General features: G+C 37.3%; 1 protein-coding gene across 5 annotated transcripts in view; it reads right to left on the bottom strand.

Annotated features, from left to right (window-relative positions):
- Nucleotides 1-22,817, bottom strand: part of EPHA7 (EPH receptor A7) — a 169,210-nt gene extending 146,393 nt beyond the window's left edge. For 4 of the 5 annotated variants that reach the window (XM_055330832.1, XM_055330831.1, XM_055330830.1 and 1 more), the window contains exons 1-3: nucleotides 22,501-22,817; nucleotides 17,958-18,022; nucleotides 13,680-14,349 (exon numbers count right to left, since the gene is read on the bottom strand). In XM_055330832.1, coding sequence (XP_055186807.1) covers nucleotides 13,680-14,349; nucleotides 17,958-18,022; nucleotides 22,501-22,597 — 832 coding nt within the window. In that variant the 5' untranslated portion in view covers nucleotides 22,598-22,817. The remainder of the gene's footprint in view (nucleotides 1-13,679; nucleotides 14,350-17,957; nucleotides 18,023-22,500) is intronic. The other variant, XM_055330833.1, reaches the window with a different exon arrangement.
- Between the last annotated feature and the right edge of the window lie 1,715 nt (nucleotides 22,818-24,532).

Raw genomic sequence — 24,532 nt, forward strand, 5'->3', positions numbered from 1 at the left:
AGTATTCCCTCAATACAATGCCAATAATTTCAAGTATGTATGCATGAAGCAACTATCAGCCCCTCTCTCTATATATATACATATTTTTTTCACTTCTTTTTCTAGAGGAGAGAATGAACAAAGTCAACATTCTGCCTCTAGGATGTGAGCCAGAAGGATCAGGAACCTGATTTTTTTAAAAAATCAAATCAGTTACTACTTTAATTTGATAATTATGGCACTAAACAACTAAGATTAATATTAAGACCCGATGAGTTCTTCAGACTATGCAATGTTTTTTAAAAATAAAAATACCAGTAAGATTCCTCATGCCCAATCTGGGTCCAGGATGGTTTTATGTGTTCAACTGACCCAAGCAGTCAGCCTATGAAGATCCTCAGGAGCATGTCCGTCAATCAATGTCAACATTCTGTCAGAATCCACTCTGACTGCCAGTGACAGTCAGTTATCTATTGACATTAATGAATAATAAATAAGTATGCCCTTTAGGTTTATATGAATACGATGTATATTATTGTCAGTATAGATTACCCTATATGCAAAAGCAGATTTGTTTTTTTGTTGGGGGGGGTGTTTGTTTCTCATCTAATCCATTAGGCAATGGTAAAAAAAAAAATACACAAGCAAAAACAAAAGCAAGTGGCTGCAATAAAAGATGTGCTTAATGTGAACTCTGGTATACATTTGTATTTTGCTTTTCAACAAGTCAACCTTGTCGCAGCTTGTATCATATAAGCTTCAATGAGCTGTATTCACAGGCCCCTGAATATTTATGCTGTCTTTTACGGACCTAACACGTAGTTTGTTGTCTCTACAATAGAGTATTTGATGACAGAAAATCTTTAAAAAACTAAAGATCAGAAGAAGTTGTGGCAGTATCCTAACCTTGCTCGTCTTTGTATTCACCCTTAATCTTCCTTCCTGGTGGGAAAAACTATTAAGTTATTGCTAACCCTCCTTTGTTGTTAAGTCCCCATCTCCCTTTCTCATACCATAACAAAACTGTTATAGCTTTTTGAAAAATAAGAATTAAGGACTTTAATTAAACATTCATATATACTTGACTAAATTCCTTTTTGACACTGACATGATAATTCTAGAATTATATAGTCATCGTCCAAACATTACAAAAGGGATGATAACCTCCAGCATTGATCAAAGTATAGTTTATTTTCTTAGCTTAGTAAAAAAAAAAAAAAAAAAAAAAAAGTTAGAATTCAAATTATAAAAGATTTGCCACATATTATGAGTTGTGATTTTTTTTATTTTTAAATTGACCATTTTACCTTCCCATTATGAAACTCTCTTCTCAATTTAATATTAAAAGCTTAATTTTATAAATTTTTGTAAATAATGAACACTATTGATGATTTGAAAAGGTCTAAAAAATAGACTTCCTTTTATATCTAATTAAGATTTCTATTCAAAACATAAAAGGATAGAGAGTAGTTCAAAACACAAAGGTATGCCACCATCAGATTAAAATTTTGCAACAATAATGAATAATAGTTTTTAATAAGGTTTAATATGTTTGAATTGATATGCATAGCATGAAATCATAATATGTGAAATCACTGTCACATAAGGAAGGCAAAAAGACATAATGTTGCCAACTATATGCATAGATTCAAGAAGTGAAAACACAGAGTGGGTAATACCTTCACTATTTTAATGCACTTGGTAGATGGGGAGGTTTGCCCTGAAAAGTTTCAATCCAGGGAATAGCATAGAATTTTCTAAAAAGTAAATGAAAAGCTATTGCCAAAGTCTACAACACTGTGGGAAAAGATGTGGAGGGGAAAAAAGGAAGAAAATAGAGGGAAGTGGAGATGGGAAAGAACATCTACTTTACCACATTGAAAGAGGAAGGATATTAGAAAGAAAGATGGCTATACATACTGGGATAGCCTCGTAGATAATCTTGAAAATCAACAAGAGAGCTGTTTGAAATTTGAAGTGAACAGCAATGTTGTTATATTGGAAAAAGTTAAGAAGCAGTAAAATGATCAAACCATTATGTTCAGCCTTGAATAACACAGTATTCTTGTACATAACGTTTGTGCAGAATAAACATGAGAAACAGCAAGGAGCATGGCTGAAATAGCAAACTTTAAAAGTTCCTATCAGGTTTCGTTTGCAAACTAAAATACTATCTCAACATATTAAGCTTGGAGCCACATGTTTTCCCAGCTCCAGCTCACAACTTGAATGCCTAAGCTTAGTATGTTTTAATTTTAAAGGTCAGTTTGAGAAACAGATTTTGCAAAAGTCTGACTGTCCCTCTGCCCTTGCAGGGTCCAAGGGGCTAAGGTCTGAAGGTTTCTCAGAAGACATCCAGTCAGAAATCTAGGTTAAATGGCAGAGTCTCTACTTCCTTCCAAATTCTAGGTTTCTGGTAATGTAAGAGGTGTCCACTATCCGGTGTTGAAGCACATTTATATACAATTGTCACAATATCCAAAACGTGTTAATTGCTAAAAATTCACCTTCCTAAGAGCTGGTAAAATAAAAGAATTGAACATTTAAAAAAAAAAAAAGCAAAAGAAAGAAAAAAAATAGGACTTTGCTTTCTTAAATGGCAGAGGAAACCTGAAACAACCTACTTAAAAATAAAGAAGTAACGTTAGTTTATGTTACTCTTTGTGAAGGAAAATTTAATGACATTGCTGAAGTAGCTTTTGTTTTTTTTTTTCTTTTTTGAATATGCAGTAATCCAAGAATATCCTGTAAGAGTTTTCAGCCTCCTTGTAAAAGTCAACTGAGATTTCCACAGAGAAGGAAGACTTAACTATTCAGCACTTACAAATTAAAATATTAGTGCAGAGCAATTTAGAAATCTAAAAATGGGTCAAGGAAAAAATAAACTTAATTTTTTGTTCCCTTATATTGACTTATGCTTTTTTACCCTTGAGGCAGGTAGAGGTGAGCAGTTAATGGGCATGTGTGTGTGTGCATGTATCTGTATACATACATATATACGTATGTGTGTGCATATGTATGTGTTGTCTGTAATGTCAACTTAGAAAAAAAAAAAAGGAAAGAGTAAGTTCTGATTTCACTTTGGGATCTGCCATGAATGAACTGTTAGAACTATAAATGAGGTCTTTAGTTGTCCCACTTATTAAAAAAAAAAAAAGAGAGAGAGAGAGAGAGAGAGAGAGAGAAACCCTCTAATTTATTTTTTATAATCTTTAAGGTACACTCAAACTCCAAGAATTGATGATTCTAATTGTCTTGGAAAGGATTATACCCTCAAGGAGTGCAAGAATGTCCACAGAACAGTTCTGTTATAATGAATTTATATATTTGAGTAGTAAGGTGCCTGTCCTATCTCACATCTATTTTCAAGGATAAAAGTACTTTATAGGAAAAGGTCAAGTGAAATAGGAGCACTCTGTAGTATAAGTTATTTTGCCTGTGAAATGTAATAGATATGAAGAAATGGTTTTAAAATCAATCAGGTTTATTTATTTGAGCATTCTACTAGTTTAAATTAAGGTCATTCGTTAATGTCATTAGGTAAGTTAATGCCATTAGATGTCATTGTCTATACAGGAACCAGTTTAGCTAATAATGGTAAACTACTAAATAAACACAGAACATAAAAATCACTGGAAAATACAGAATAGTATAGTAAAGTGACTAATATTCAGCTTCTTTTTCTTAGAATAAACTTTTATTATATCTAGTGATTCTTTAGATATATTCTATCCCTCCATACCTTCCGCTCCCATCCTTAATCCCTCTCTTATCCTACTCTGTTATAGAATGTTCTTAAAAAGCAAAGTAGGTAATACTAACATAATAGATTGTTAACCAACTCTAATAAGTGAAAAATGCAAAATATGCAGATAATAATTATATCCGATTGTCTATTTTATTAATAAAACCATCATGGTGTTCCCTTCACCAAATCTAGGTTTTCAATAAAAGGCTGTAATTTAGTGTTAATGGCTTCAGTGCAGGTCAGAAGCTAATATCCTAAGTGAGAAGCTACACTAGGTTCTAGTTGAACCTAAATATAAAACACAGTATGTGTCCATTCAAAGCCTCCTGGTTTTCTCTTAGAAGCAAGAGATATTATCATCAACAGTAATTTTTTCATTTCAAATGAAAAAATTCAAAACTCACAACACAAAAAACATAACCTTGAAAAATATTTTCACACCCCTATGTGAAATATATAGAATATATTTTCCCTGGTTTTCTGTATCATTCATTGACCCCAGACTAAACAAAGTAAACCGAATAATAAACCTTCCATACTTGTTCATAAGACCACAGAATTTGAAAGAAAAAATACACATTTACTTCAACTAAGGTTTATCTTATTCTGTGTTCCCGTGACAAGCTGTTAGATGGGGAAAATACTATGATATATATACACAGATGTTACAATCTTTAACAAAGTTGATATCACAGGTAGAAAGCAAAAAGTTATGTTTATAATTCATTAGTCTGACCTAAACTCAAAGCTGAACTGCTTTTGTTATCAGATTTTTTAAAACCTCAAATTATATAGGCACAAAACCTACTTTTCACATAATAACACGACATGACTATCCTAATAAAGACATGCCTCCATAAACTAAATTACTAAGGTATTTTGCAGATGATGGGATAACTAAATTCTATTAAATGTGAGGGAAATTAGAATAAAGAGACTTTCTGAAATGTTCCTCTCTGAATCATGCATCAGATTTTTATACACAGAGGGAAATATCAAAAGTATAGCTAGGTCAAATTTCTCCCATGAAAAAAAAATATTATTTGCACAAAATAACTATATTCTATACAATATCATCATAAAGAAAATCTTTTGTGGGTTGTAATTATAGTGATAATAATCTTAGAGGAAATGGCTAGAAGTTCGATACAGAAATCAAACCAAATATAAAATTATCAGGTATTGATTTGCATTATGACACTGCCTGCCAGAAATTAACGACAATTTAAGCTTCCACTGAAATATAAAAGATTGACCATATACTTGCCAAAGTTAGGACAATTAGAAAGGTTCTGAAGTCATATAAATCATAGAAATGTATAAATTCTATACATTAATTTCATATTTCCTTGCTCCCTTAATTTTCCCTCACTTCAGATCTTCCTTCTTCCTGTCCTTTCTGTAGTGAGTAGTTACCATGTTCAATGCACAGTGGGTACATACAAAGATGAATGAAGATTAGTAAAAAGCAGTATAATTTTAAGTGAAGTCTACAATGTCCTGGTAGGAAATTATAGTATGATTCTAATTTAACTATGATCATGATATTTATATGTATTTTTAAAGACTAATGAGCACATATCTCTGTAAAGGACAGAAAAAAATGCTAACAGTAGGTACACTAGAAAAAGGCCCTGTGAGACAGGAGCACAGGTATGGCACTCATTACAGATCTACATACATTACCTGTTCAAAAATGCCTTAAACAAGTATCACGAGCTTCTGAGAGTAAATGAAGAGTATAAAAAATCTGTAATGTAGTTATAACTCAAATAGAAATATATATGGACATGATATCCAATTTATATAATTCCTGATTTGTAGAACAGAGTATAATATTAGCTTAGGGGTTGATTTTTCAGGTTTGTTTCTATTATTTCATTTTGTTTGGCAATTCAAGATAGTATTTATAGTATATAATTTGGAAGCAAAATAATCTTATAAAAATCACTTTCCCATGTAAGATCAACATAAATATACTTCAAGAGTTTCTTTTTTTTTTAAGTCTATTTATTTTCTTTTAGTAATATCTATACCCAATGTGGGGCTCAAAGTCATAACTTCGAGATCAAGATTTGCATGCTCTTCTGACCAAACCACCCACATGCCCCAAGTCCTTCTTTTTTTTTTTTTTCTTTTTTTTTTCCAAGTCCTTCTTATTTAAGAAAATGTTACCAAGCTCTTGGAACTAAATATTTCTCAAAACACAGATATTAGTAACAGGACTAGCTTTCAATCCATCAGAGGAGGGAGAAGTAGAAATTGAAAGAAAGACACAAAGACACAGAGAATGAAAATATGACAATGAACAAAGAAAAATAGTTTTATTATTCACAGAAATAAATTCCATATCTGAAGCAGACTCCCATCCAGGTTTTCTAATGATTAGCATATCATCTTGCTATATGCTATAAGGAGAACAAAACAGAATAAAGGGTTCTCATACTCATCAGGTTTAAGGCTAATAACAGAAGCTAGCCATATATGGCAAGAAATTAAATAGTTATATGAATATGAAATTTAAAAAATATTTGCCTTGGAAGTGGGCAGTGTATGATTAATTCTTTAAGAAAGTTGAAAAACATTTACTGGAGGACTAAGGTGGTATGAGAACTGTACTTAGGTGGGTACGATGGCTGGTAGGAAAAAACCTTAAGTTTTGATTGTTAAGGAGCTTAGAAGCTATAAAAGGAATGACAAATAAAGATTAAAATCAGATTTCCTATGCTGATTCCCACAGGGAAAGTGCAAAGTATTTATAAGTATCCACAAAAAGAGGTGATCTAAAAGGGAATAAGATGCATTTAACTTGAAATTGTAAGGAAAGGCAAAATTTCAACCTGCTGGCACAAGCTAGCTAGCACTGCAGGTAGAAGCAAGGCATGTTAAGTACCCAGAGAGTGTTACTACCAGTAACTGCTATCAGAATCTGGAAGAGAAAGGTCATTGAAGACTTTGGGAATGTGCAGGATTAAGATACAATAACTGTGAGAGGCCCTGATGGGTTTTATTTTTTCTGTGTATGTGGGGCCAAATGTTAAGTAATAGGGCATCATAAAAATATCCATGAGTGTACTTACGGTAGAATGACAGATCAGTACCAGGCCGGGGAACAGGGGCTCTGAGTATGATACATATGTGACAGAAAAAGAGAAAAGGAGATTCAAGTTGAAGGGACTTAAATGCCAGCCTAGAAAACAACAAAAATTTTTATTGGTAATGAGGAGCTTGAAACCTTCTGATTAATAAAGTAATGTGTGTGTTGTGTTTGACAAAGCTGCATTCTGACTGCCACATGAAAAAAAAAACTGGGAGAGGAAATATAATGGCAAAACTGATGAAATATTTAGGATGTGGGGAAAGACAGAGATAGAAGTATTTTGAAATTATAAATAAAAGAAAATGTTCAGAGTTGTAGCAACTTTCGAGATTTAGAAAGACCGTTTATGTTTATAAAAGACTGTGATAGATAAAATGCCCATCTCTAAAGATGTGAGCTCTGCATTGGGTAGGGGCAAGGATTCCTGAGCCAGACCACTTTGAGTAAATAGCAGTCTACCACTCTATGTGGATTGTGGGCACGTAACCCACTTCTCACCGTGCTTTGGTTTCCTTACATAAAAATGTGTGTGTGTGTGTGAATTTGCATCTACATATCATATGTATATGTAAATGCACATATACACATCTTATACACATATCTCAATATATATAGTATAGATAAATAATGTGATACTTCAGTAGGAGTATTTTTTTGTACTTTAAACAGGGTGATAATAGTACCTACCTACTGGATTAAATAGTAACATCCCTCTGAGACTAAATGAATTAATATATGGTGAAAACACTTAATCTCTTGCTATCTATTAATAACTAGAAAGCACCCAAAATCTATGACCTGCTTTTGTTGAAGGCCTTGAATCTCCTTCTTTTTTTTTGAATCTCCTTCTTTTAAATTATTTAAACTATGTCTTCTGCTTACTACTCCATCACCTGAGCCCTGTATTTTACACAGATGCTAACTTAATTTTAAAACACATATATTCAAGATACAATTCAAGCTGTTGTTATATGAAATACCAGGTTACGCATAACTTATAATTGTTAAAAAAAAGATCAATGTTCAAGATAACTTAAAAACTCAGAGAACAAAAGATCACCCGTGATCCCACCAGTACATAAATTGCATTATTTATGCTTGCATCTATTCTTTCCCCATGCATATCTTGCACATTCTAATATCAATGTCTGCAAAATTTTATCCTTTATTTTTCATTCAAAATTATATTTTTTAAGATTCCATTTATTTATTCATGAGAGACACACAGAAAGAGAGGCAGGGACATAAGCAGAGGGAGAAGAAGGCTCCCTGTGGGGAACCCAATGAGGAACTCGATCCCAGGGCCCTTGGATCATGCCCTGAGCTCAACCGCTGAGCTACCCGGGCGTCCTTCATTCAAAATTATTAATAGAGAGCAATTTAAAATTCCTATATCACATTGCTGATATTTTAAGGACTAATTTCATTCAAGGTGATGCACTTAACTTCAGACATTTAGGTTATTTCCAATATTTCAAATCATATACATTGCTGGAGAAAGAAAAGGTTATGTAAAAAATTATTTTCTTTGAAATATCTTCTCCAAAAAATTACCAAGGATGAGATTACTGTCTTAAAGGGTATTTAACCATTTGTGGCCCGTGAGATCTAGCCTCATTTAGTCATTGCCATAAGATTTCTTTACTTAGCAAACTCCTTGTTGCATTATTAATAGCAAGGTAATAGCAAGCATTCATTGATTATTTGCTATGTCCCAGATACTATTCTTAGGGTTTTTACATGCATTATTTCATTCAATTCTAACAAGAACCCTATGCAGGAGTACTCTTCTTATTAGCCCCATTTAATACTAAAGGAAATTAAGACTTAGTGAGATTGTCCTAGTTTATACACTTGGTATGTTGTAGAGAATTTGAAAACTCTGTGACTCTACATCTGAGCTCTTAACCCTGTACTTTAACTTACTTTTCTATTTATATTTAATTATAAACAAGATATCTTATAAAGACTCACTTGTTATCATAAAAAGTGATGGTACAAATTATATGCTACTTAAAAAAAAAACATGGTCTTCAAAAATCTAATCAACACAGATTTTAATATTATCAATGCTTTCAAATTGAATAAACGTTTTCATTTACTTAACTATAGATATGTCCATTAATTGTATGCTAATAAAATAATGACATACCTGTTAATATATTAATATAAAGTATTAAGAAGCAATTATTAGGGAAACCCCTTATAATAAAAATTAGGAATCGAAAATTATTTGAGTTCTCCTTTACATTAACATCATCAAAAAAGAAATTCCTGAATTTTTGTTTTAATTCAGAAAATCAAAATTAAGCAATAAAAATAATGCAAGTATATCATATCTTTATGATCTGATATATGTGCATATGAACTGTGTAACATTCTTGGACTTTATACCGTTAGGGAGACCATATATTTTACCATCTAAATCTGAACACTTTGGAAAGCAAAGAGAGGCAATATTAACAGAACAATTACCCCAGGCAACTGAGGGATAGAGTCACCTTAGTTAGAATAAAGTTTCATCATTTCTTCAGTAACTAGGATCCATTGGTTAAAATCCAGGACAAATTTTAGGACACAGTGTAGTATAGTGGGGAAAAAAGGCTTAAATTGGTAAACAGGATATTGGATTCTTACCCAATTTTCTTACATACTAATATCCTTGAGTTTCAGTTTCTTCATATATTGAGTGAGTGAAAAAATAATACTTTCCATCTCTTAGTGATGTGGTAAGGATTAATCGATAAAATGAACATGATTTAGTGTAAACTGAAAATCACCCATAGAAACCCAAGTTATAATATTAATAAGTTCCACACTTTACAAATACTATTCTACTTTTTTAATTCTACTTTCATTTTTTTAATTAAAATTATTCAAAAGTTCCAAAATTTTCAAAATATATTTCAGAATACAATTTTATTAATCTTCTGAATAAATTTATATATGTAAATATAATATAACCTGCTAATGCGCATAGAAGCTACGACAACACATAGTAATTTTTTAAATGACTTTTGACAATAAAAGCTTGCTAACCAACTGGAATTATATATTTTTAAATGACTGAAGAGATGTCTTCATTAAAGCATTATCATAAAGAATTAGAAGTTCCCCATAGATTAGCCGACTTGAGAAACATTTGGCTCTCAAAACTGAGTAATTTTTTCAAAATCATGAAGAAAAAAAGCTCATATCAATTAATCAAAACTGTGATCAGTTTTCACACTTATTCATATTTCAAATTATACTCTAAGAAATATCACCATGAACTTCCTCTCTACCAAGTGCCTTGATAAACTTGCCTTTAAGTGGCTAACCACCCTCATTTGGCTAGAGACTCACTAGCATCCTCTCCCAAACACTTCAGTTTTCCTCAATATGGGACTGGAATTTGTTTTCAAACTCTTAACAGGATCATTGAAAGGAAACAGGAGAAATACTATAAAGGCAGGCCTGGATTGATTCCAGAGGCAAGTACTCTCACAGCAATGCACTGGACTTATGCCAAAGAGGGAAGTGTTTTTGCAAATGAACATAGTGCCAGAGTTAAGTATAAGGTCTTTAATTCCTTTGTCAACATCACCAAGGTTAAAAATTAAGAAAGTTATGTGATAAACAATTTACTTGACTTATAACAGTGCACGCATACTCTTTCAGTTGAACCATAAAGGAGGCATCTTGACTAATTACAGTTTTTTTTTTTTAACAAACTCTTTTTAATAGTTAATTCCATCTATTTCAATGCAGGGTTAATGCATATGACAGAGAAGTCATTGTACTTTATTTTTAACTACCTGAGTGTGGTTTGCAGGTAACAATGATTTTGGTACACTAATGTGGTCCCAATTCTTGAAATTGAAATAAATAAATGTGGATAATTTTAATAGTACCGCATTTAATGAGATTATTTTGCTGATTTGGAAGAAATTGAGAGTGTTTTCTTCACAGTAAATGTCTCTATTGTAGTTAAAGACTGTTTTTCTTACTAAGTTCTATATTTGTAAGTATAAAAATCAAATGGTTCCTGTTTGTTTTTAATAAATGCAAAAATCATTTAGATTAAATTACACAAAATAATACAAAAAAATACAATAATTTTCTTTAAAAATCTTTAAGCCTTAAAAGGGCAGGAGGAACTTTTTACGTTATTTCCTAGACTTTTCTTAGACAGATTTATTTGGGCATTTTTATATATATTCTCACTTTATCTACTATGTTTCCCATTTTTAATAGTGCGGAAGTTTAAATTCCACTTTCACATCAATCAAAAATCAACATACTATTCAAACTGGCTGTTTTTACAGCTATCGTGTAATAGTATTACCTTAAATTTTCTTATTATAAGTAATTGTTGTTAACTTTCAGTCAATAGAATATTGCCTTTCATTGAATTGATTAGTTCACTAAGAAGATTTCGACACTTCCCCAGTGGTATAGGATTCCACCTACGAGTACTGATAAATTTTCAATAGTTTTTTATTTCCACATATATGGAACCTGCAGGGTGATCTACTCAATAAGAAATTCTACCAGCATAAGGGATAGGGTAAGACGACAGTTGGGTAGGACAGGTTTTACTCCTTCACAGGGGTGTCAAAGGAAGTTGCTAAACTGGCCTATAGAACCTGAACCTATAGCATCTGTTTGTTTTGCCCAGAGTTCACTTCACAACATTAGTTATAGCATGGATGATAATTGAGTGCCGGGTCCTCAGTACTTTACATGCTAGCAGCCATCCACTCCACATTAAGTATTTAACTCTTCAATCAGGATAGAAAAGTATATTTGCTCTGTTACTCTATCTATATAGTTTATTTAACTATTTAGTTGGAGAATGTAATATATTGTCCAATATATTGTCCAATATATATATATATATATAATTAAGAAAGTTATGTGATAAACAATTTACTTGACTTATAACGTATATATTGGACAATATAATATATAAGTATATAAGTAATTTTTAAATTTCTAAAACCCACATTAAAAAGAAAAGAAACAATTAAAATTATTTTTAATATTATAATTTATTTAACCCGGTCTATCTAAAGTATGATTCTTTCAACATGTAAGCAGTATAAAAATTATTAATGATATGTCACATTCTTTTTTTTTTTCCTACTAAGCCACTGAAATTCAGTTTGCAAATTTTACTTATAGTACATCTCAATTTAGAATAGCCAATTTTTAGACCCTAAGAGCCATGTGTGGGTGGCTCCTAGTTACCATGTTGGGCAACACAGATCTAAATATTTTTTTTTTAAGATTTCATTTATTTATTCCTGAGAGACACACAGAGAGAGAGGCAGAGACATAGGCAGAGAGAGAAGCAGGCTCCATGCAGGGAGCCTGATGTGGGACTCGATTCCCAGAGTCTAGGATCACGCCCTGAGCTGATGGCAGACACTCAACCACTGAGCCACCCAGGCATCCCTAAATATTTTTTTAAGACCATTTTTTCTTTAACTATTCTGTAAGAAAGAGAATTTTATAAGAAAGTAAGGTTTCATTTACCAAATTAATAAGACCAAGACATGTGAGTTCAGTTCAGAGTATTTGCCAGGATTCTCTTTGCTTTGTGCAGAAACCAGGTCAATATTGTAGTTAAAAGCCCAAGCTCAGGAATCAGAATGCCCTGAATTTGATTCTAAGCTAAGACAGATATTATTTCCTAAAGTAACGACAAGCAAGCAGTTTACCCTTGATAGTGCCAATATTTTTGTCCTATAAAACATATATGATAATGAAATCTACCTCATTAAATAAACTAGTATATACAAAGCAGATGGAAGAGTATTTCTAAATAGTAAGTTACTACTGTTAGCTCCAGTCCCCTCTAAATTAGGATTTGCAATTATTTAAACTATGTTGCTGGCTTTGAAGTACAAAGAGTATATAAAAGTTATTTTGGGAATGTATTTTGTTCTATAACTTATAAATTAAATCATATATAAATAATATAACCTTATTATAGAATATTTTGGGATATCCACAAATAGAAAAATATCTATCAATTTTGAAGGTCAATGTGACATAGTTTTAAATAGAAAAATACTGGGCAATTATAATGACTACAAAATACTATATAAGAAAAAAATCCTGTTTTGCCAAATAAAGGAAAAGTTTCACTGATTCCTATGCTCTTATTGTTTTAAAACATAGGGAATGTCCAACTGATGTATTAGAATAACTAAAGCTTTGCTTTGGCCCACTTCCACAAAAAAGGTGGTCCACGATAACATGACTTACCAGAAAAGCATTCATTTTATTATTTAGTCCAGAAAAGAAAGATGGCTTTGGCAGAAGTAACCTCAGAGATTTATCAAGTGAAATTTGATGATTTTTGTACCAAAGTTTTAGTAGTTATTAAGAAAATTCTGAAAGTTTAGAAATATATTTTAAAGTGCCCTGTCCAGAGAGCTCTTGTTAGCAGACCCCTGAAATCTCCTTTTTTTATGTGATTTACAAGTCCAGAGAATACAGATTTCACAATAGGAGGAATCCCCTATCACTGAATCCTGATTTACATCACACCTCACTCTGTTCACTCTTCTTTCTTAAATCTCGTGGACCAATGTGCAACTGTCAACTTCTAGGTCAAACATAGGGCAAATTAAATCTTAGTAGCAAACCTCATTATTGCCAATATTCATTGTATATCATTCATGCAGTTATCACTGTGGAGAAACTTTGAGAGTTCAACAGTGACTTCGCTTAAGATCGGCTGGATCGGAATGCTGGGGTAGCACAGACTTGCTTGTTAAAATAACTATCATTACTCAATATATCTGATATTGAAATAGAAAAAAAATGCAAAGTGGAATTTTAATAGCACAGATTACTTACGTTCACAAGTGTCCCCTTTTTGCTGGTAGCCTGCTTTGCAGATACACTTTCCAATGGGCACTAACCATTCTCCTTCTGCACTGCAGTGCATCCTGGGGGAGTTTTCCGCCTCTTCCTCTGCACTGCTGACACATGTCCCTCGAACCTCGACTAAAGAGGAAAATTCTGAACCAGTCACTGTATCTGGAAAGATAGCTAAATTCTCAATAATGGACCAGCACTTCTTGTAGTATACTTTGACAGAAACCAAAGCTATGCAAGCCCCTACATCCTGAAAGGCAAGATAGAATCCCTTTTTGGACAAAGGTCCAATCTCTCTCACCTCAGTGTTAAGCTTCATCTTTCTTTCACCAAGGTCACCTTGGGTAAAACTTTCATCGGCAGCAATGGTGTCTATTTTTACATAGAGATTTTCTCTTATATTCCTGCCAGTGTCGTAGTCTGTTTCATAATAGTACAAATTAAAGGTTTCCTTGCAAGTTCCCAGGACTCCAGGAAGACTGTTACAATCCCTCAGGGTAAATTTCAATTCTACAAAAATCCTTTGTGCGTTGCCTTTCGAAATCCAGTTAGTCCGCAGCCAGTTGTTTTGGTTGGGTTCCATGACCTGGCACACCTGGTACGTTCGTATTGGGGTGTAGTTCTCATCCAAACCACTGATTTCTTCCCACTGCAAAATTTTTTTTAAAAGGCTATCAGTCAATCAGCAATAAATAAATAAATAAATAAATAAATAAATAAATAAATGACATTTGTATTTTGAAACTACATGAGGAACCTTTAGTAGCACAAATAATTATCTTTGAAAGAGTTAGGTAGATTCCTACCGTGGCCAACAGTCACCTGAGAATACAGGGCTCTTAGCTCAGCTTCATCCTGGTAGCGGGACATCATTCAGGTTGCTTGTATCGTTTGCACATACAATAAATATTTCATTTTGTTTAATGTCTGTTTGCTAGTGTATTAGTGTTTCTTTTTACATGTTTGCTTATGTCTATAGTCTCCACTGAGATTATAACTTTTATAGACTAAGTGCACAACACATCGCTTAAATTACCATTTAATGCATATGCATATGGACACATGGCAGAATTTTTGATAACTCAGTTGACATTTTAAGTGTTGATGTTCAACTTAGAGCACCTACAAAACAAGGGAAGAAAATGCCAAGAGTCCTCTGAAATGCAAAAGCATTCCACAACATGTTGATATTCATAATGCGAAATCTTTTACCATCTTTTCAAAATGAGATATAAGGGAGCAACATTTTACAGAGTTCGTTATTTATTGCAGTGTTATATATAATACTGTACATAAGCCACAAAACTATAAATAAGTAGTTATAAAAGTATGATTCATCTTTATAAATAAATTGCTTTCAATAGACAATCAAATGTACATGGCAAATCAGCATGCTGGATCATATTTCAGTAATAAGCTTTTTGACAGGAAAAATATCACATGTTTAAAAATGTCCATTCACATGCTGATGCAATATATACTATAGCAAACATATATTTTTATAAAAAGGGAAAATAATAAGTTTAGCAGAACTTGCAACAATTAAAGACTATTAAGCCATGTATAATAATATCTATACTGCTCATTAGCAAATAAATTCATTTCACCTAAAATAGTCCTAGAAGTCTAAAATAACAGTTGATTATGTCCTTTCTTACCCATATTACAAAATTTCCCACTTTATATTTAGGCTATCTTAATAGTGAAATCATCATCCACTTGTATTCATTTCCCCAAAATAAAATGCCAAATATGAAAATGTTTGTATTCAATTCAAAAATCACACAGCATGTAATATTTAAACCATTGTTTCAAGAAAAGCAGATAGGAAAATAAACTAGTAAGCCTGTGGCAATGAGTTTTATTTGTAAAACTTGATTAGAGAATCAATGTATTACAATACTTTAAAATATTAATATCTACTTTTAAAATTGTTTTTTTAGAAAACTGACAAATTAGCAAAATACTATCATTCAGAAATCTCTTGTATGACATTATATATTTGCTACAATTTTATTATATATATCAAAATTCCTCAAATGCAGCAAAGAACCCTTTATCATGTGCAGGTTTTATTCAACACAACTTGAGTTTGTGACTAGTTAATGGTGTGCATATTTCCCTTTGTCTCAGCTGCTTATTATAATCTGTCTGAATGGCACTTAGCCAAATATAACCAAATTCATCCATTTGGATGCATAGATTTTAGTCTCTTAATTAGATCGAAATTATTAAAAGTAAAACTAATAATGATATCTACCAAGAAATCAAAAGCTGTAAAGAAAAATGTGCTCTTTTTAACAATTCCCCAGCCTGAAGAAACCAAGGCTAATTATTATAAAGGCATATCTCAGGATTTCCTTTTTCCAACTTCAAGAACGATCGTGTTACTTTGTTTTACGTATGAAAAATCAATTTCACTACTTATGAAACCCAGTTAATTTTTATTTTTATTTAAAAAATTTATTCCTGAGGGAAAAATTTCAAGACAACTATTGTATAGATCACAAATAGTGAGACTACACAAAGGAATTTAACACAACTCTTGTTTTATTATCTCACTTTTCTAAGAGATTGCAATCATTTCTAGAAATGACATCATTAGGATAGAAGCTTTAATTCAGATACTATGCTTTTATAGTATACTTCTAAAAATATTTTCTAGAAACATTATTTTAATAACACTTTATTACCTGCAAGATATTTAATCACATGAAAGTCAATCCATTTCATATATAAAAAAATTCTGCGATCAACATTTCCTAATATTATCTGTTGATTCCTCCAAATATGTAGGGTTAACTGTTAAGATATTTGGACTGATAAAAAATGCCCATTTGAGTCAAAGATAACATAGACGTCATAATTTATCATTTTGCGGATTACATTGATGAAATACTACAATCACTACAATCCTGTATCAGTTTACTTCTCCTTAGAGATAAAAACTATCCTCCACCTCCATTTGTTTTAATTGATGGATGGTAGAAAATAGTCTACATCTGTCATTGGTAAGAAAGGTGTTTCTTTTTAATTGTGAGTGTCTTCCTGAAATGTGTATTATTTTACTCATGGAAACTATTCCACTTACGAGAAAAGTATGACATTCTTACCTTAAGCCCAGCACACTTTTTTATTATTAATCTGTAAAATACTTGTCATTTTTTCATAATTCAATCTGACCTCTACAGATAACTACAATATGATCTTCAGCAATCTCAAATATTAATTGAATAAAAAATCTCAATATTTTAAGCAGATTTGCATTGTTCACATTTTGCATTATTAAACTGACTTCCAGTTCATGACATATTGATTTTATGCTCTTCTTATACTAAAAAAATCCCTTTCAGACTTTCCTTCTTCTCTTTGCAAAATGTGTTATACTTTTTATATCCTCACTTATGCTTCTTACTGTAAGGAAGATCAACTTAAGTAACAATGAGATATACACTCTCCTTTCTCAGAGCCCCTTTCTTCATAAGGATAAAGTATGTGCCCTCTCTCACAATTAAAATAAGACCTAAAGTCAAAGACATTGAACTACATTTAAGTAAGTGATATACCTTTCCTGACATGTGAAATGTAATGGTCAGAATATCTTTACTTATATTTTCATAAATTTTTATTGAGCAGCTTTTACTCATATCTATTACAGTAGGTTTTTAATATGCACATGTCCTGCCATTTTTTCTGATTAGCAACAGCAGATAGCACGTGATAAAAACTTGGAGAATCCAAATAATATTTTACAGCAAATTCCATGCCAAAATATTGAGCATATTGCACTTTCAGTTACCTTTTAAAGTCTATTTTGAATGATGCTAAAACAGTTTTTAAAAGAGGAAACATATCACATACTGTTTTAAAGAACTACATACAACCTACCTAGTGATTATACTAAGAAGTATAAAGCAACTAAAGAGGTTTAAGTGAGTTTGTGGAGGAAATGTTCCCTGTAATTAGTTAGCATTTATAGCCTGGAAACTGAGGTATGATTCCTCTCACAATAAGAACTCAAACGATTATGGTTACAGAGACTTTTTTAAAATCCATTTCCCCAAGTACTAAGTATACCCTCTCTTAACTCAGAGAACTCAATGTCTCATTATAACACAACAAAATGTTGAATGAGACATTTGGAATTAAAACAGTTTAAATAAGAAGAATGTGAATAATTCCATAGGGGAAGGGAGGAGGTTGTATTTCTTACTTTCAAAAATAAAAGGTGATTTTTTTATGAGGAGAAGCACTTACCCCATTGGGGGGAGAGGAAATCCATTCCAACTCTGTTTGTTGTGCTTTAGAATCCAGCAGTAGTACTGAAAAAGAAAGTTTTAGTTCCAAATGTTACATGAAAAATGTAAGCACATTTGTAAAAGTTATTAATGTGAATCCATTTTTTATATAATTATCACTTTATGATCTAAGATATGTAAACAGCTATCTATGTAAATGAATGATGAAATGAATACCCACCTGCTACAAGTATATCCCCCTTTCTTAGGGAGAAAAGATGTCAAAATACCATATGATTTTTGATATTTTTTAATTAAATAAGTTCAAAAACTGAAAAATCGCAGGAAAGTAAGATAAGAAAAAGACTCGTGGTATATTGATTCTATATAATTACATACTGTAAAGAATTTTATAAACCATTGAGCACTCCAAATTTTGTCAGATATAACAAGATGAACATAACAAAATGTAATTCTGTATTAGTCCCCGGCTAATCATTAATTTGTAATATTGTGCCAAAAGTATTTCCTAGCACCTTTTGAGAAATGAAGTTTATTTTTTAAAAACTTTTCCATACAGTATCTTCTCTTAAGCCAAAACGACTACAATAGAAAATTTTATCAGACAATGTCATCATGAGAAAAGTAAATTGCCCATTTTTTTTTTACAAGATATATTTCTGGGTTAGTCAAACATGTGTTTTCAATATTTCTATATTTAAATTTTCCAAATATTTCAAAGCATTAGCTAATTCTCAAAATGATATATTTAAACTCTGACTTGACTTTGTTCCTGACTTGATTTTTTAAAAACGGCTGTATTCCACTTGTATGCTATCAAAAAGCATAAATAACTCATTTAAATGTATATAAATGTAACAAATGTTCCGGATAGTAATAAGACAACGTATTCAAATGTTATACATTAATATAGATCATACATCCAATTCAATACACTTTATTGCTTTTTAAGACAGTTACTCTCCTAAAGCAATCACTGTGTTCAAACTGATTGACTTAAGAGTTTTTATTCTTTAAAAATATTCCTGACTCTACAGCGTTCTAACAAATGTATCAATTTGTCCAGAAATAATACTGGATATATTTCCAATCTCGTAACTATGCCTAATATCAACCTCAACAAAGATGTCAAAATCTGGGCTTAAACAAAATATACGCTTCTATGAACTTTTAAATAATCACGAGAGGAAAGAGGTGTATTTAAAAGATAATGGAAATTTGTTACTCTAAGAAAACAAAGGAATACATTGATTATGTGTTCAGCTCCTTCACACCAGTCAAGGTTATTCTCTGCAACTGAAAACACATGGATAAAGGGACACTTTTTTTGCAAAAATGTTTCACACTTAAGACTCTTGGGAAGACCAGGAAAGCACAAACCTGGGTCACAAGCACTTGCCTCTCTTTCAGATAAGGGGGCGGGGTGGGGGGGGGGACGACACACTTTCAAAACACCAAATTGTATCTGAAACTGGGAACATCGCTAAATCGCTGGGTTTGTGAATTTATGTAAAGGGACGTTTGAAGCTTATTTTGTGTTTGTCCTCAACAACACAGACGAAGCCCAACGAACAAACGTGGGATCTGGGCTCCTTTTGAGATGATTTATTATTACTGCTATTATTTTTGTCTTCTGCACTGACAGGAGACAAGTGGATTTTAAACCCAGGTGACCTTCGGGTCATTTTGGAGAGTGAAACAAGGAATGTGATGATTGTTTACTGCCGCCCTGTTACCCCTCAGCGCTGCCCGGGGAGCGCGGGGGGGGGGGGGGGCAGGGGCCGCGGAGGGCGGGTGATGCCAAACTAGTAAAGGGGGAAACTACCGGGCACCACGCGGACGCCGGCCCCGGAGCGCTCAGGCGGGGGGAGCTCAGCAGCGCGGCGGGTCCCGCCGTCCGCTCTCGGTGCGCGCTTCTGCCTTCCCGCGCGGGGCTCCCTCCACCTCCACGCCCACCGAGGCGTAGCCCCGCGAGCACCAGGGCTCGGGGCGCCCAGGCCGAGGCCTCGGGACCCCGCGCCCCGCCGCGCGGGGCTAAGGGCTACGGGGCAGGGTGCGGGGCGCGCGGCTGCCGAGCCTGGCGGGGGCCGGGGCGGGGCCCCCGGCGGGGCGGGGCGGGGCCGGGGCTGCCAGACGGGGCCCGCCGCGCCGAGCATCCATCTCGCCTCCGCCGGACCCGGCCGCTCCGGGGGGCCCGTGGCGCCCTAGCTCCAGAAGGAGCCGGGAGGAGGCGACAAGCTTTCGGGAAGCGTCTCCTTGGAGGGAGAGGCGGCGGCGGCGGCGGCGGCATTTACGAAGACGAAAAACAGCAGCTGCACTTCGCCTCCAAGCGTCAGACCCGGACTTTGACACGCGCTCCCGGGAGCGAGAACTGACCTCCCGAGGGAGAACGCGCGGGAGGAAAGTGCAGGAAGCAGGTCCCTCCTCATCTTCCTCCGTCCGGCCCGCGCCCCCCCCCAACCCTCCCCCCCCCCCCCGGGGAGGCCGGGCTGGCACCTGCGCGAGGCGTTTCCCAGCGCGCGCCCCCGGGTCCCGCTCGCTCGCCCCAGAACCGCGGCTCGGGACCTCGCCACCGCCGAGCGGGGCGCAGTCGCCCTCCCGCCCACCTTTGAAGCATCTCACTTCTGCACTGAAAGACTTCAGCCTCCTACAGTCAGAATCCTCTCCACGTATCCTGCACGCACAAGAGAAAAGCGAGCGAGCGAGCGGGCGAGGCGTTCAGGCTGCAGGAACCTCTCCCCCTAGTGATGCAGTTATTTATAGCTCAAACTCCTGCCGGGTCTGCGCGAGCCTGCGCGCCCGGCTTCGCCGCAGCGGTGCAAACTTTTCCTCGGGTCCCGCTCTTCCGGAGCGATCGGTGCAAGGCCCCAGGATCGAATGCTCCTAATCGCTAACGTTATGCGAGGGGTAAAACGTGCATTTTGGCGTGGAGGGCTGAGGGTTTCGTGCAGACGTCGGTGCATGCGCTACCGCGTAACCGACAGCTCGGAGTCGTGGTTTTCTCCGAAAATTTCTCTGAATGGGTTCGGCGTCAGCACCGGTTGCAGATGTGGAAACGCGGGGATGGGGGCGGGGGGCGTCAGAAGGTCAGGCTGGCTCAAGAAGTAGGACAGGGCGTTGGGTTGGGGGGAGTGTGGTTTGAGTGAAAGAAGAGGGGTGCACGAAAGGAATGCAAAAAAAGAAAAGAAAAGAAAAAAAAGCAGCACTGAATCACTAAGTTTTCAGGGCAACCTGAAGCGAGAACCGGTATCGATCAGAGCCCCCCTCCCACCCACCCCCGCCCCGCATCACCACCGTGACCTAAATCTGATAACAGATTCCTCCAGCCTCCAGGAACAATTCATTATCAGTATTCTGTTGTTAAATACCGGGAAATCAACCTTAGGTGCACAGTCTGGAAGACAAGGTGCGGGGAGCCGGGCGCGCGCGGGGGGCGGGGGGGGGGGATGGAGATGGTGACATCGCTCAACAAGCAAGACATTTCCATTGAGAGGATTTATTTTTCCCCAGCTCCAACTACAGGCACCGAAAGGTATTTTACCTTGTCAGTGGTTCAAAGGAGAAGAAACAATAATGATGATGATGATGATGACCATATATACTAAGGCGTTATCTGGCCGCCCACACGAAACCGGCTCCCTCCATCCCGAACCAGCCTTCAGGGTCCAGGTCCTCCGCAAGGTCTGACCAGTCGGGACAAAACTGCCCGCCGGGCAGCTGTTGGGGGACTTGAAGTGGCCCGGGCGGCACCTCGTTGTCGGTTCCACGGCCCCAGCCCGCCGCCCCACCCCCCCACCGCGCGTCCCCCTCTCCCCGCCTCCCCGGCCGGCCGGGCCCCGGGGCTCCGGGACCCCCGCGCGGCGCGCGCTGATCGGGGCTCGCACGGCTCGCTCGCTCGCTCCACCTCCGCGGCGTTATTGTTCCAGGCCCGCGCCGCCGCCTCCGGCGCAGTGAGCGGCTCATTAGTAACCCGAGCGTTCGGGGCTCACGCGAGTCACGGCCCCGCTGGGAGGGCTCGGGGCGCCGGCGGGCTGGCCCGGACTCGAGACGCGGCGCTCGCTCCCCAGCCTCCGACCAACTCCGGCCGCAGCTCACCCCGCCGGAGGCGAACACCGGGAGGAGGAGGAGGAGGAGGAGGAGGAGGCGCAGGAGGAGGAGGAGGAGGAGAGGGCCAGCGCGGAGACCTGCCCCGCCCGCGATCCGAGGGAACCAGCCCGCCGGTGATGCCCCGCAGCACCCCCACTCCGCCCGGCCGCTCTCCGCAGCTGCTCACGCCCTCCGGACTGCCCGCTCCTGAAGCCCGCTCCCGTCGGGCGGGCGGCCCCGGGCCCCGGGCTGCGGGCTCCGGGCTCCGGGCCGAAGGCGCTTCGGAGCAGCCGAGCTCGCCGGGAGCCGCGGGAGCCGCGGGAGCCGCGGGAGCTGGGGGGGGGGGGGGGGGGCCGGCGGGGGAGGGTCGCCCGAGCCCCGCGGACCCGGCGGCTCGTGCAGGTAGACCGCTAAATAAATAAGTCAGAACAAACTTTGCTTTCCCACCACCTTACCTTCCTTGGCAGCCTGCGCCTCCCCGGTGTGTGCAAAGCGGAGCAGCCAGATGTAGCATAAAATAATCCACGAAGGATGCCGAGTTTGAAAAACCATGGTGCATGAGCAGGTTTTATTTTAGGTTTCAGTTGAGTCGCAGCTTTTTTTTTTTTTTTTTTAAATGCTGTTTGCTCCGAAGTGGGTTCTTTTGTATTGCGCTTTTCGCATCGAATTCCCCTGCTCGATCTCCGGCCGGCTGCTCCACGTTTAGCTTGCTTGCTTGCTTGCTTTTTTTTTTTTTTTTTTTTTTTTTTTTTTTTTTTTAATTTTTTTTTCTCCCCCCGCCCCTCCTGTTCGTTCGCACCGTGTTTGCTGCCTGCAAGTCTCCGACTGCAGACCGGCCGCTTGCTCCACACTCCAATAATATCAATTAGGGGGGAGGGGGCGGGGCTCCGAGCCGAGAGCCTCCGCCACTCGGGCTGATTGGCAGGCGCAGCCGGCCTGCCAGGCGGCGATTCCCAGGGCCGAGGGGCGGGGCCCGGGGAAAAAGGCCGCCCCGGCCGCGGGGGCGGGCCGAGGGGCGCCGGCCAATCGGCGGCGAGCGGAGTCAGGTTGCGGGTCCAGGATTCCCTCCAGGTTCTGAGCTCCCAGCTTTCGCTGGATGCTCGGAAAGGGAGGGCGCGGATGGCAGCCGCGGGGCGTGCTGCTGCGGGCGCTCGGCTTTTAGCAACCGCAGCTCGCGTGGAGCGGAATCAATCCGAGAATAAGGCTCCCAACTTAGAGTCCTGTGTGTGTACACGTAACGGTACTCCTCGCTCGTGGTCTTTTAGGAACCGGAGGCAATGCCAGCCACCTCTCAGCTACCAAGCACGGAACCAGGAAAGTGAAATAAGCTGTGTCTTTGAGTAGAGTGCCTTCTACTTTTTTTTTTTTTTTTTTTGTTACTCAAAACCTCCGCGAGTCGGGCAACTTTGTTCTTTTCATTTCTTGAAAGGTTTCCACTTTTCCCGTTTCTGTTACTCCACAGCAGTCCGCTCTAGGCACCACCCCGCACAGACCCTGGAAGGAGAAAAGTATCCAAATGTATTATGTTCAAACAATGTTTCCAAGAGTTTGCAACAAGCTCTGGCAAAAGAAACAGAGGAAAAGGGAGTGGAGAAAGGAAGTCTTTTGTTTTAGGTGCCCTCTTCACCACCACCACCCCCCCGCCCTATCATCTCACAATAGTTTGTGGGGTGAAGTAGGACTCTAAGAACGTGTAGAAGGTTCCATGTCACATTTCTTATATGCTTTAATGTTTTTTGAGGTTTTCCTTGGATTGCCCCATTTTGAATGTTTCCCATGTCGTTGCATGAATTACACTTAATTTTAAAGAATGTTACCACGCGTTGAATTCATAAGGCAAGACCTCTTTAGCAAATCGATACATTCCAATAATTATCCAATTATATAATTACTATTATTACTCAATCTTTCAAGGGAAACTGAGAATAAAAAGTATAACCTACATCTCCAGTTGAATTTATCCAATTAAAATAGCAAGGGCTACTGCGTAGAGAAATCCGTTTACCGTTAGGCAGTTTCGGACACTTTGCAATTCAAGAAGTGAGTAATGTAATAAGAGGAAGAACTTTAAAACCTTAATTGCCAAATCACCAATTTCAAAGGTCACAGCAGAGTAACTTGATCACATGTTTAAGATGAGCTCTGTGTTCTTGTCTCATATTTCTTCCTTTAAAAAAAAATCTGCCATTCATTCATGATTTGCCTTTATTTGTGATAAGCAAAAAGTTTGGTCTCGCCTCAAACTCCAAACTTTTCCTTCCCTTTCTATATAGAAATATAAAGTAAATTGAGTTGTTTCTGGTATTTGTAGCAAAGAACTCTCAGAGATGACAGATCCCTGGATTTTTAAGTTGTATTTTATGGTAAATTGTCTCCTGTAGTTTTAACTTGCCTAATGCAATTACAAAGAAGAAAGAAATGAAATTTCCTTCCCTAGCCTCTCTTTGCTTCTGTAGTTTATTTCTTAAATGTTACTTGTTCCTAGCC

The sequence above is a fragment of the Nyctereutes procyonoides genome, unplaced genomic scaffold, assembly GCF_905146905.1.
Source record: "Nyctereutes procyonoides isolate TBG_1078 unplaced genomic scaffold, NYPRO_anot_genome, whole genome shotgun sequence".
Taxonomy (NCBI): domain Eukaryota; kingdom Metazoa; phylum Chordata; class Mammalia; order Carnivora; family Canidae; genus Nyctereutes; species Nyctereutes procyonoides.